General features: G+C 51.2%; 4 protein-coding genes across 4 annotated transcripts; 2 read left to right on the top strand and 2 right to left on the bottom strand.

The window, feature by feature from the left end:
* Positions 1–992: 992 nt before the first annotated feature.
* On the top strand, positions 993–1,815 carry BO66DRAFT_404674 (60S ribosomal protein eL33; the record flags this gene model as incomplete). The annotated part of the gene is made up of 5 exons (XM_025648949.1): positions 993–1,017; positions 1,167–1,176; positions 1,333–1,386; positions 1,455–1,597; positions 1,718–1,815. The coding sequence occupies 5 exons, from the start codon at positions 993–995 to the stop codon at positions 1,813–1,815; spliced, it is 330 nt and encodes a 109-aa protein (XP_025500294.1).
* A 4,460-nt stretch (positions 1,816–6,275) lies between these two features.
* Positions 6,276–8,467, top strand: BO66DRAFT_181999 (uncharacterized protein). Its single transcript, XM_025642378.1, has 5 exons — positions 6,276–6,938; positions 7,124–7,201; positions 7,293–7,415; positions 7,478–7,531; positions 7,644–8,467. The coding sequence occupies exons 1-5, from the start codon at positions 6,743–6,745 to the stop codon at positions 8,297–8,299; spliced, it is 1,107 nt and encodes a 368-aa protein (XP_025500295.1). The 5' UTR covers positions 6,276–6,742; the 3' UTR covers positions 8,300–8,467.
* Positions 8,468–8,941: 474 nt separating this feature from the next.
* BO66DRAFT_182024 (DUF3602 domain-containing protein) lies at positions 8,942–10,300 on the bottom strand. Its single transcript, XM_025642379.1, has 6 exons — positions 9,975–10,300; positions 9,768–9,854; positions 9,607–9,637; positions 9,465–9,534; positions 9,286–9,408; positions 8,942–9,195 (listed from the first exon to the last, which is right to left on the bottom strand). Exons 2-6 carry the CDS (start codon positions 9,805–9,807, stop codon positions 9,064–9,066), a joined length of 396 nt encoding a protein of 131 aa, XP_025500296.1. The 5' UTR covers positions 9,808–9,854; positions 9,975–10,300; the 3' UTR covers positions 8,942–9,063.
* Positions 10,301–10,609: 309 nt separating this feature from the next.
* On the bottom strand, positions 10,610–12,133 carry BO66DRAFT_459911 (putative mitochondrial phosphate carrier protein; the record flags this gene model as incomplete). Its single annotated transcript, XM_025652271.1, has 6 exons — positions 10,610–10,755; positions 10,819–10,838; positions 10,895–11,240; positions 11,297–11,550; positions 11,601–11,765; positions 11,846–12,133. The coding sequence occupies 6 exons, from the start codon at positions 12,131–12,133 to the stop codon at positions 10,686–10,688; spliced, it is 1,143 nt and encodes a 380-aa protein (XP_025500297.1). The 3' UTR covers positions 10,610–10,685.
* Between the last annotated feature and the right edge of the window lie 296 nt (positions 12,134–12,429).

The following is a 12,429-nucleotide window of genomic DNA, read 5'->3' on the forward strand; positions in this document are numbered from 1 at the left end:
GGGCTAAGGTACGCTTTATTTCCAAATGAGTGTCCCGGTCTGATCGGTTTTGAGGAAGTCATCCTCCCCCGTTTTAAGTCCGCATACCCTCATAGGCCCATACATCCAATCCACCGGGGACAAATGTAGCGCTACCCTGGCAGCAGCAGATAAAAGGCCATAAAGCTCCAGATGCAGTTGACTAGGCACTGCGACCTGTTCTTGGAACCGGAAAGGGACCTTGTTGGGTAATCCAAGGAGATAAGCTCATGCATGCCGAAACTCCAGGTGTTGTTGCTGTTGCTGCTGCTGCTGCTGCTCCCTGCAGTCTGGAAAAAGCAAGTGCAAGCAAGTGCGGGATAACTAGTATGTCCCGATCACTTACTTTCAGTCTGGTGATATCCGATGGGGCCAATTGCCGTCACCGGTGGAAAGAATTCAACAAACTGTTTTGTCAGCTTGGGAGTCCGGACGCTCTGGAGCTTCCTCCGCTGTACGGAGTATCAACCGGCGGAAAGACTCTAGAGGGGGAGGAGGGGCAGGTCTTTCGGACCACAGTAGGCCGGCGGCAAAATAACCGGGTGGGGAGCGGAAGTTTGAAAGAATGTCAAACTGATCATGAATGATAATGATGACGATGGAATACGGAGGGACGGACAAGTACCACTAGTCCCATCAACGGAGTACAGCTCTCGGATCCTGGAAAAAGTAGTTTATCCGAAGTATGCCGAAAGCAGACTAGGGTGCTCTCCTGTGGCTTGGCACGTTTGCATCCTATCCCCCATATCACGGGACTTTGCCTTGCCCTGGGCGGTCGGACTCGCTAAGCGTCCCAATTGGGGTTAGGGCGAGCCGCACCGAACACACCTCGCAAATTGTGGCCTTGTGCGTCGTCCCGTAACCGATTGAAGCGACGACAACCACGACAACCCGGACGACTTTTTGCGGGTCATTTCTGCCTTCCTTCGACTTCGTTTGCGTTGCCCGCTGTTGCTCAGAGAAACGCCGCCAGAATGCCTTCGGAAAACGGTAACAGACGTGAGTCTATCTCTCCGGTCTTTTTTGGATATATGATGCCGCCACACTGTTTTGATATGGGGATATGGAGTCGGAACTAGGGGAGCGCAGTGCTGGGAGATTCATCTTTGGAGAAATTAAAAGCTAACCTGATTCTTTGCGACTGCTAGTCTACGTCAAGTAAGTTGCCAACACATATATCGTTGAATCGTCGAATCGCGCAAAGATGTCCCGGATATATCATTATGGTCGAATTTATACCGAAGATTTCGAGACGGATTGAAGCGCGATGGGAAACAATCAGGGCAGTCGGGTTAATACGAATTTCTTCACTAGGGGTCGCCACCTGAGCTTCCAGCGCTCCAAGCGTGCTGTCAACTGCAACACCAGGTACCGATTCACTCATCAGAACATCGACGTCGGAAACAATGGGAATCTGACAATCTTGGGAAATATAGTCTGATCCAGATCGACGGTGTTACCAACACCGAGGCTGCCAACTTCTACCTCGGCAAGAAGGTCGCTTTCGTCTACCGGGCTAAGCGTGAGGTCCGTGGCTCGAACATCCGGGTCATCTGGGGCAAGGTCACCCGCCCTCACGGTACGTGAACGAATCAACCTCATCCGCGAAGAGGACGACCGTCGAGATCCGCGCAGCGAGAGAAGAAGTCAGGTGCTGCGGTGATTCAGGAACGAGGCCACTAACACGGTCGATGAATAGGCAACTCCGGTGTTGTCCGCGCTCAGTTCCGCCACAACCTCCCCCCCAAGTCCCTCGGCGCCACCGTCCGTGTCATGCTCTACCCCTCCAACATCTAAATGACGCCCTTTTTTCGATATGATGGATGGCACTCCGGATCTAATTTCGCGCAAATAGTCGGGCAAGGAGTCGACGGTATGAGCCGATGTTGAGATGGAGTTGGCGGGTTGGTAATGTTCGTGGGAGAGGCAGGGCCGGTTAGCCCTACGAAACTAAATCAAAAGAACTTCTTTCTTCTTTTTTCCAGCATGGTGACCTACCGGACCATGGGCATATAGACGAAGGGCTCCATCCAGTTTCAGTACTGGGGGGCTCTTGGTGTGCCTTGGCCGGCAGCATGGCTTTCTTCCACATCTCATGTACTGACGCTCATAAACAACACAATCCATACCATTTCAACACCACGGATCCTTCATTCGTTCTGAGTTTCGGGTAGTACCGACCGTATCAGGAGAGATTTTTGGCAACCGAGATGGCTTTTGGGAGTTAACTGTGTACATTCGGTCAAGCATGTGTCACCATCCGGAGCATTCATTCTACTTTTGAGATTCCCATATGCAACAACAACCGCCGATCTCAACCAGATGCCCTATCCCCGATCTCAAATCAATCGACACGCAAAGACGATATTCTCAGAGCTCAGCCTGTTTGAATATGCCATGCCTGCTTCGTAGCCAGCAACTGATTCCACCGATGCGCAAGGGTAGACTTCAGGTTCGAAACTCCATCGCCCACTTGTGCCCTGCCCTGCCCGGTTCAAACCAGAAACTATTTCCAGGTCTCAACGAGGCTCCAGCGACTATTGTTGCCTTCCCTCCCTTAGCCCACGCAAGCCCAGCGTGTCTGTCGTCTCTTGATGCACGGTACGTTCGCTCAGGCGCATGATAACAGCCACAAACGCGGTAATCCAGCGCGGAACAAACACACCCCAGCTCAACTAACCTCTCCGCACTGCCCACGACTCCCGGATTGTAGTAGTTTCCGCACTTTCTACCTCCCATCTGCCTCGATACCACTCACAATCCACAACCTTCTACCCACACGCTTCACAAATTGTAGTATAGGGCTTCGAGAAAAGGAAAAGAGGTGTGGTATATTCGATTTCATGCACGAGTCCTGACCAAAATGACTGTGGCACAGATCGTGACTCCGCATAGCATGTACGTCACGATCTATCAAGCAATCAATCAATTTCGGAATGCTCTTTCCATCACGGGGTGGACACTACCTAGTAGTAACCATAGTAGATATCATCGACAAGAGAACCCATATTGACCACTGCCAACTCAAAGACAACCCTTCGCACTCAATCCATAACCACAACCAACCCCTTCCCTCGCGCCAGTGCAGCTATCACAAACAGAGTCTCTTCTGTCTTATCCCAAATGGCACAGTACCTTTCACTGACTGCATCACACCGAATTCGCCCCAGACCCCACGCACAGACGCGTTGCCATGTATAGCGAATTCATCTCCGATCTATTGAAGTAGACGGTCTGTAGAATTTGGGGGGATGTCGCATGAATGTATTTTCCCCCGGGCAATGGACAGTAGTATCTATCATAGTTTCCTCAATCTGGGGCCGATACCGCGGATTCTGGGGATTTTGTTCTAGCTTATAAATCAAGAGATTTTGCTATGGGATATACGTCCTACGCCTTTTCATAGCGTGTGACTGCCGGGTTTTCTTGTGGCAGGGTTCGATGACATTTGGAGATATTTAGCAGATGAACGTGGTCGGATTGTAGTCAAGCATGGACAGATTGAAACAACGACGTCATTCTAAAGTGGTTTGATTGATTGATTGATTGATTGATTGATTGATTGATTGATTGATTGTGGATCTCCTCGGATGGCGGGCGGAGTGCCAGCTCTCTCTCTATACGTAATGTCTGGATGGTGTCCAGCCGATTGCGCGAGTCGGAGTAAGTATTAAGAGGACGGCGGTGTGCTTCTGACGATAAGCAAGACGGTGGACATATTCAGGACACCAATGTGGCTCATCCTGCACTTAAATATATGTTTTCACTACACCGAAGCATGCACTAGACTTGGGAAAGGTAGGACATGTCGATCGACAGCTGCGTGATTACATCGTGGTTGATGAGATCGAAGATCAACTGCCCGGTAAACAAGGCTGCGAGAACCGTTCTGATATGGAAAGACGACTCCCTTGCAGGGAGAGCGTTGGTTGGAATTTAGTGAGTAAATAAGAAGAAATAAAGTAAGCGCCATCCCCGCCCCAGCGTGACCCACTGCAGGAAGAATGATAGGGATCGGCACGATCTCGTCAACCGCGCGGCTTGGTGATGGCTGCTACCGAGTCGGAGAACCATTCTGGAAGGATCGATTCATCGGGGGTGGAAATGTCTTAGCCTGACCTTGCTTTGACCTTCATACTTCATACTACTGTACCATACAGCTTTTCTTTCTGATTTCTAAAGTTGGTTTCACCTTTCTTCGAATGAGGCTGTCCGAGTGAAAAAAAAAACTCATTGCTGCGAGGCATGACCCCACCACTATAGATCAGCAATTTCCTGCTTCCTCATTAGAGATGCTGATAGTCAATCTTCATCCCACTAATTAGAAGGGGCTGGGTTTGTGTGGCGTTGTCTCGGAAGGGTAGCAAGTATGGCTGGCGCACAGCAGCTGAGTCGGTGGGACGTGCTGTTGTAGGCGAGCTGCAGTCCGACCTCCGACAACCAGCATTATCTTCTCGAGCCACTGAGAGGGCGACAGGCAGACATATTCCAAGTTTTCATGCCAGGCCAATTGGAAGCCGACGGAGCAGGATTAGTTGACTAGTGCGCGTTCCTCGACTTAGTTAGTGAGCAGCCGTGCAGTGTGGATGGATCAAGATTTTCTCTTCTTGCTTTGCAATAACAATGGCCTGCCTCCAAAATCCGGACTGGATCAGATCATGTCCGTCGTATCGGCATACGGGAAAAGCAAGACCAGTAAGCGACTAAGAAACAAAAAGGCTAAGCGTGGCCGGAGTCCCGGCCAAAAATAAACCATGGTCGGGAGTTCCGTCTGGAACTGATAAGTATGTACGAAGAAGAGGAAAAGGCCGACTGGTTCGTGAGTGATGAGTGAAAAAAAAAAAAAACCTTAAGGCAGAGAGCAGCCCTCAAATTTGAGTCAGAATGATGTCGATGGCAGATGATTGATCTTCCATGCTTACTTCAGATTCGAGTCTGGAATCGTCGACTGAATTCGGCATTGATGATGTGCACACCAGCAGGGGTCGATCAGGCGGCAAGAGAATGTACTGTACTCAATACAAAGCAATCCATCCATGACTGACAGCGAATCTGTGATTTGTGATGATCTGGACCAGGTTCGTCCCTGGGGGGGATACGGTGACACATGGTGCCAGTCCTAGTCCATGGATCTGAGGCCAACGAGAGTCTTCCAGACGGTGGTTGGGCCCCTTTCCTCCTAAGTGATTGGCCGGGTCATGACCAGGGGAGGGGAAAGCTGGCGTAACACTGGGCGAAGTATGGCTACTAAGTATCCGGTTCTTCCTGGTTTGTGAAGATATCCGATAGTCCCAAGGATAAGTTCAATCCCCAACCCAGGCTGGGCCTCATCTTTCTTTAACCGGGGCAAAAGTAGCGATGCAGGTGGCTGAGTATGCAATACTCCAATTGACAGACTGTGATTCAGGTGATTCAGTTGAGTCCAGTCAAGAGTGTTGAGTGGATGGTCAATGGAGAGATGAAGGTGGTGATAAGTTACTAGTAGTAATGGTGATGGTGGTGGACAGACACTTGATCGAAGCTTTCTGGGGTAGATAAGAAAGAGAAGTTGTGCAGTTGGCAGTATTCATTCATCCATTCATTATGAAAGGATTATCCCAAATTGTCAATCTCACCACTGACTACCCACCCACTCACCCACTCACCCATAACCCATAACCCACGCACACATACGAACATTAGAGTATTAATAGAGACAAACAAGCGTTGCGAAGAAAAAAGAAGATCCGGTGATCCTCCCCAGTGGTCTGCTCTCCATCTGATAGGCAGAGTCTCAATTTGTCCATCCATCGGGTCCCAGACTCCCAGGAAGTGATCCCCTCTTAATTGCGTGGCGCCTGTCGTCAACACCACTGGCCAATTCTCAAGTCAAATACCCTCAATGACCCTCCCTCCATGGTCGCTTGACTTGAATTCTGATTTCTTCAGTTACTTCTTGTTTGAGGCCAGTTTGTTGACCTTCGTTTGAGTGCTTTGTTGAATTCTTCTCCACCCATCCATTCTGCACATAACTCCCTCCATTATCCCCCCCTCCCCCCTCCTCTCCAAACCGGCCTACCACACACTACTTTAGCACCGGCGTCATTTTCCCTACTGTCGATCGCTGTGTGACAACCACAATCGCTTGACTTGTGTGCTTTGACAGAACCATCACTCTACAAAAGAACTCACTGTCCTGTCTGTGGAGTCTTCGGTAGTTAACATACGTACCTTCACTGCTAGCCTTAAAAGCGACGGTCTCCACCCATTTCGCTCGTTGACTTGACGCTACTCGACGCTACCAATTCCTGGTTCGCATCGCCGTCGTCGAACTTGTTGTTCTGTCATTGTAAGAGACGAGAGAACAACTCAACAACCATACTGCCAAATCAATTCGTCGCCCGCAGAAGCTACTGTTCGAGAACGTGTATAGAAGTTCGACTCCCTCCGCAGTCTGCAACGTGATCCATAAGAAAAGTGGTCTCAATACCCCACGTTCTGGTCGCTCGTTCCTCTCGTTGGCTGGACTGAGTCGTGCAGTTCTGAAACCGCGAACAAAAACGTCCGAAAACCACAGAAAGGCAGAAATCGTTGCCAGCGATCATCGTTCGATCCTTGGCAGTTCCCACCTGGATCGTGCTTGCGCTCCACACCCGCCGCCATAGCTAAGACAGCGCGCTGCGAAAACCTGCTGCAGTTGTTGGTTATCAGGCGCTAAAGCAGGAGTCCCCGACGATAAATAACCATGGCCACCTCCCAGTCGGTCGCGCCTCCTCCCAGGCATAATCGGGGTTACAGTTTTAGTGGGAAGTCGAATAAGTCTCAACAGTCGGGCCATTCCAGCAAGAAAATCCAACTCACTGAATCCGCCGAAGAGAAGCATCGCCGTCATCTCAACACTAAAGCCGATCCGATGGTTGCTATGAGCGAAGCGCAGCCTAGTACGTCTCTACCCGGAAATTCCCCCTTATCGCACTTCCTGGCCAGCTTGACTCCCCCGACAATTCTCCTTTTTGGTTTCTTCCTACCATTCTATCCCCAAACACTGTTTACTCCACTTTTCGCCAAGTTCTCACGTCGCTCGGGTGGCTGTGCGCAAACCTTCCCGACTAACTATGTTTCCTAGATACGGTTGCTCTGGAAGAGTCGACGCTGGGTTCCTTGCGGACTATGCAGCACAAGGATCAGTACGGCAATGTCATTAGTACGTTTACCTCCCTTCAATGTCTCAGATGTGTTCGTTCATGCGGGGGAGCCTTTGTACTAACTGTTGCCCCCTCTCTTTGCTGAAATAGCTGATCCCGACCTTTCAAATCCAACGCGCCCGAGATTTGAGCGCCCGCTTGACACTATCCGTTCCTTCGAAGCTGCGATCTATGGATCATACAGCAGTAGGCCTGTGTCGTACGCAAGGACAGGTGAGTCTATCCCCCTTACTTCGGCAGGCTGATTCCGGCATCAAATTAATGATACCTAGCAGAGGAATCAACACCCGCGACGCCAGAGTACAGCCGACGGGGAAGCTACTATGGAGGTACGACTCCCTCCCTCCCTCCCTCACCTACCAGGGGGCATGCGCCTCGCATTGTCAACGTGCTGGTCTGTTAATGGCGAAGTTTCACTGTGCTAATTGAGGGTCCCTACAGCGCCCAACGGAGGGTATTCCAGCAGAGCGCACTACGACCAGAATGGCTACCACAACAGCCGCGGCACCTATTCGCGACCGGACAGCTACGTGGAGAACGGCAACGGCCAAGCCGACAACTACTACCCCTACAATCATGGCGGCGGCGGCCGACCGCGACCACGCCACCAAGCGCGGATGAACACCGAACAGAGCGGATATTCGCAGCACGCATACCAAAAGTCATACGACAATGTGACTGCTGCGTCTGGCTCGGGCTCGGGCAGCAACGGCGAGACCTGGGCCAATTCGACGGACCCAAGTTCGGTCAACAGCTCGAACGATCAGTTCCACCAGCAGCAGCAACTACAGCAACAACAACAACAACAACAACAGTATCAGCAGCAGCAGCAGATGGCTGAGAGTTACGGGTTTCAAGGGTTCGGCGCGGGTCCCAGTTTCGAAAGTGGTCAGCCCGCCGCCGCCGGTGGACGCATCAACTTTGGCAGCAGTAATCCTCCAGCCGTTGATCCCAACGCCGGGGGCCCCGTCGGAGGTGGTCCACCACCCACGGCGGCGAACGGCCGTCGTCATCTGCGCAAAGCGACAAACGATACCGAGATGAGCAATGATTCGAAGCGCAAGAGCTGGTTCAAACGTCGCTTCAGCAAGAACTAAAACCAAACCCCCTCCCCGATTCGACGATCCTGGTGGTCGCCCTCGTCCCTTTTTCTTCTCGCCTCCTTTCTTTGTATGGGTGTACTACAGTCAAAACCGGCGTTCAAACGGAGATTCCCTTAACACCTTCCCTTTTACAACATGCTTGCGCTGAACACAACAACACTGGGATTACTCGGCATGGATTGTGTACGTTTTCGCTCGAGGAGTTGGATTCGTTTTTGTTTCGAGTTCACTCGTGTAATTATCTGAGGCTTTCTTTCTACTTTCACATTTCGCATGAGGTTGATGGGTTGACGAGACCATGATACACGGAATGCCTTGCTCTCCTTTTTATGATATTTGATGGAACCCCGGCCCCCCCCTTACCCAGGCATTGTTTTTTTCCCTCCAATCGATTTCTGATGTTGTCCCGATACCAATGGCGAATCTACCGATCCTTTTTATTGAATGGACAAAAGACACGAGAAGTTGGTTTCATTCGATCCAATCTTTATACTTCGATTCTTCGGTGTTTTCATTATACCTATGATAGACGGTGTATGGGGAAGTACGGCAGCAAAATGGAGTAATTATTACCAACACTACCTAGTACTATACCTCCTCCCCAGTATCCGACTCGCAATCGCAAACAACTAAACAAACCAGGGAATCAACCAAGAAAAAAATCCAAGCCCAAGACAGAAAAAAGAAAACCCACCTCACCTCATCTCTACCTCATCCAATCCATATCTACCACCAACAGCGAATCTGATGCCTCAAGCTCACTTGCGCCCAAAAATCTTATACTTCAATTTATCCGCCAACCCCTCATACTGATCATGCCGGTGCTGCTGCTTCTTCTCCTTCTCCTTGCGGTGTTCCTCGTCGAGATGCACGTTGCCTTGTCCGCCGCGCTTTCCGGGGGAACGAAAAAAATCAGCATTGTACTTCAATTCTAAACGATTTCCTTATTTTGATAAAAGGAAAGGGGCTGGGCTACTTACACCAGTATGATAATCCCCGTCGACGGACTGCCGGATCGCCAGCTCGGGGATCATTTCCGCGTCGTGCGGCACCTTCGAGGTGGGACGGACGTGCGGGGAGCCGATGTTGCCTGCTCCGCCGCGCTTTTTGAGGAGGTTAGATTTGGGTTGAGGTGTGGGTGTGGGTGTGGGTGGCTTACACCGGCGGAGTAGGCGCCGTCGCCTTGGTCGCCGTAGATACCTTCACGGACGATGGCGGCGTCGACGTATCTAGATTCATTCAACGGGGTGGGGTTAGGGTGTTTGTTTGAGGTGTGGGGGCTGGGTGGTAGGTGGTTTTACTCGGTTGAGTCGGCGCCGATGTTGCCTTGGCCTGGTTTGTTGCTTGTTGTTAGTATGGATGAGTTCGGGAGTTGGAGAGTCGGGGGGTTTGGTGGTGGGAGGGTGGGAGATAAGGATGAGGTTTGCAAGGGACGAGGGATGGTTCGGGGTGGATTGCGTACCTCCTCGGCCGTGCGATACGATGGGGTCGTGTTCGCCCATTTTTTTTTATTCTTTTGAGGTGTTGCGAGGGTGCGTTTTGTGGTCTGCTGGTTGGGACGTTCGGCGGTTAGTTTGGGGTCGTCTGATGGTGATTGCGCGATAGCGGGATGCGATGCGATGGAGTAGACGGATTGGGCGCAACGAGTGACGGGGGGAGGGGGGCATACCTTGTAGATTGAAGTGAAGTTGTCTTTGGTTTGAAGACTATGCGATCTGTTTGCGTGCTCAATGTCAAGGGGAGTGCAAGAGTATGTCAGATGTGACTGAAATATGGTGGCGGAAGGAGGTTCGTCGCAATATATAATAGTTCGTGTCGCAACGGATTACGGCCCTGGTAAGTTACTTTGTCGGGCTGGGCCACCGCACCGCGCCTTCGGAGTGTTCGAGTGTTCGAGATGACTCTCCCACCCGAGGTCAAGGGACCATGGAAAACTTAATCTCTTCTAGTGTCAGTCCCACCTGAAGGGCTGCAGGACCAGGCGTCTTGCCCATCGGCTAATTACTGAGCGAACTGGAAGTTACTTTACTAAGTTTACTCACATCCGTAGTTATCGTATCTCCAGCCATGCGCGGCAGGGGAGATGACGTCTTGATACTGATAAGATGCTCCTTCGGGTGTGATTGGTTCCATGCGTGACTAAAGCGGGTTTGTCCGCCGATAAGGCCTCAGGCGCAGATTGCCGCCATGCCCCTGTTTTTATCACCGGCCTCGGTGCTCGCTGCTGAGCCTGCCACAAGTGCAAATAATCTCATCATTGTACGGAAATTCTGACTACCCCTTCTCAGAGATAACTACAGTACGTTTTGCAGGGACTAGAAAAGTGCATACAGACCAGACAAGACCATTCAAAGTGGCCAAAGCATCTACTCACCACTAACTACTTCTTCTCCGCAGCTGGGCCTCCGCCGGTCGTCGGCAGACCCATGAAGATCTTGAACGAATCGTAACTGTCACAGGTCAGCTCCTGTCTGAGAAAAGATCGACTGTGATGGTCATGAGGTAATACGTACATCATCCATTGAAGTCCGGTCTATACGTGATATGCTGTCAGTCAGAATCTCTAAGATTAGACCCAGGAAGACTTACCAAGGTGCCGATCATGACAATACGGACGGGAAGACCATTCCACAGGCCGCGGAATCCAATGTCCTTATAGATGCGACTCATCGCTGCGCCGAAGGCTTCGCCAGGCTGACGGTTGGCATTCAGCTTGCTGACCATCACATCGGCGGGGTGCGACACAACTGCGCAAAGGATACCGGCCAGATAACCACCAGTGAAGGCCACGGTAGTCTGAGCACCCTTGTTGTAATCGGACTTCTGGCCGGGGAGGTAATTGTAGATCATCTCAACAATGGTCTCAAAGGACGCGAATTTCATCATGGTGTACGGAATCTGACGCCCCCACAATGGATAGAGACCCTTGTATAGACTGAATAGGTCAGCTGCTACCTTTCGACCATATGGCAGACAAAGGACGCTACTCACCCAGCCACGCCCTCTTTGGAGACGACGTTGGAGATGCCGGTGAAGGTCGACCGGATGCCCGGAGGAATGGTTGTCTGCATACGTACTTTGACGGCCTCAAAAGGACAGAGGGCTACGTCGGCGATAAGCTCTGCAGACGCACTGGCCGCCAGGTACAAAGATGTCTTCCATCGAGTCGCATTTTCCACGCCCACAAGGTCACTGTAGAACTTCTTGAAGTACTCATAGCCGCCGTACTTGAATGCACCTTGGGCCTTTCAACGAGTCAGCAAGAAAGGGTGATTGCATGGACACCCACGCTTACGCTGTAACCAAAGAAGGTTGGTCCCCAGCCAGTAAATACTCCTCGCAGTCCTTCAGCCCCACGGATTGTGCGGAATGCCTCTAGATTGCTCTTGTATAGGAGAGGATCGACCTGACGGCGACACTTGATCAAGTCTAGAGGGGTCACAGCGGTGTGGGTCAGACCCTATGCACGGGGCAACTATTAGTACATTTAGGATCGTATACCCTCTAAAATAAGTATCCCATGTATGATCTGATACTCACGCAGGCAAGCAGTCCACCGACAGTGCAAGCCGCATAGTATTTGGGAGTCCATGGTTCAATCTTGCCTGTCTTGGCTTGAGCCTTCTGGCTTGCAAGATCGAGCTCCCGAGTCGCTTCCTTAGCCAGCGCGTCTGCCTTCTTCTTGGTATCTTCAATCACGCTCCAGGCAGGAAATGGCTCTCGCTTCTGCATTTCCGGCGCTGCCAACGGCTGAGGCTGCGAGTTGGAGTGTCCCAGTGGATGTTGAGAGGAAAATGCTTGCGCGATCACGCCCTCAGTAGGAAACATGATGGCTAGAATGTTCCAGTCGCGCTGCAGAGCACGTTAGGGTATTCACAACGAAAAGTGTGATGGCCGATGGATAAAAACCCAAGAAAGCTGGACTGACAGGCTCCTTATCTATAAGTATGTCTACAATCGGCCCCCACTTTCAGCGGTGGAGATAGAGCGGAGTTAAAAGAGTATGGAAGAATTGATCGACGGCAAGCTTGGGACCCTATGCTCTGAGTCACCAGGCACGACGTGAGCTGAAAACAGAAAGGGTTGACCACGGAAAGTGTGGAGCTTCGGTGATGTCTTCGGGA

This window comes from Aspergillus aculeatinus, assembly GCF_003184765.1.
Source record: "Aspergillus aculeatinus CBS 121060 unplaced genomic scaffold BO66scaffold_50, whole genome shotgun sequence".
Taxonomy (NCBI): domain Eukaryota; kingdom Fungi; phylum Ascomycota; class Eurotiomycetes; order Eurotiales; family Aspergillaceae; genus Aspergillus; species Aspergillus aculeatinus.

What these genes read in the sequence shown, in the direction of transcription:
- BO66DRAFT_181999 (XM_025642378.1), top strand. Translation starts at nt 6,743, where the DNA reads ATGGCCACCTCCCAGTCGGTCGCGCCTCCTCCCAGGCATAATCGGGGT. An exon ending in TATGAGCGAAGCGCAGCCTA is followed by an intron (nt 6,939 to 7,123) that starts GTACGTCTCTAC and finishes TATGTTTCCTAG; the next exon opens with ATACGGTTGCTCTGGAAGAG. An exon ending in TCAGTACGGCAATGTCATTA is followed by an intron (nt 7,202 to 7,292) that starts GTACGTTTACCT and finishes TTGCTGAAATAG; the next exon opens with CTGATCCCGACCTTTCAAAT.
- BO66DRAFT_182024 (XM_025642379.1), bottom strand. Translation starts at nt 9,807, where the DNA reads ATGGGCGAACACGACCCCATCGTATCGCACGGCCGAGGAG. An exon ending in ACGGCGCCTACTCCGCCGGT is followed by an intron (nt 9,409 to 9,464) that starts GTAAGCCACCCA and finishes CTCCTCAAAAAG; the next exon opens with CGCGGCGGAGCAGGCAACAT. An exon ending in ACGGGGATTATCATACTGGT is followed by an intron (nt 9,196 to 9,285) that starts GTAAGTAGCCCA and finishes TCCCCCGGAAAG; the next exon opens with CGCGGCGGACAAGGCAACGT.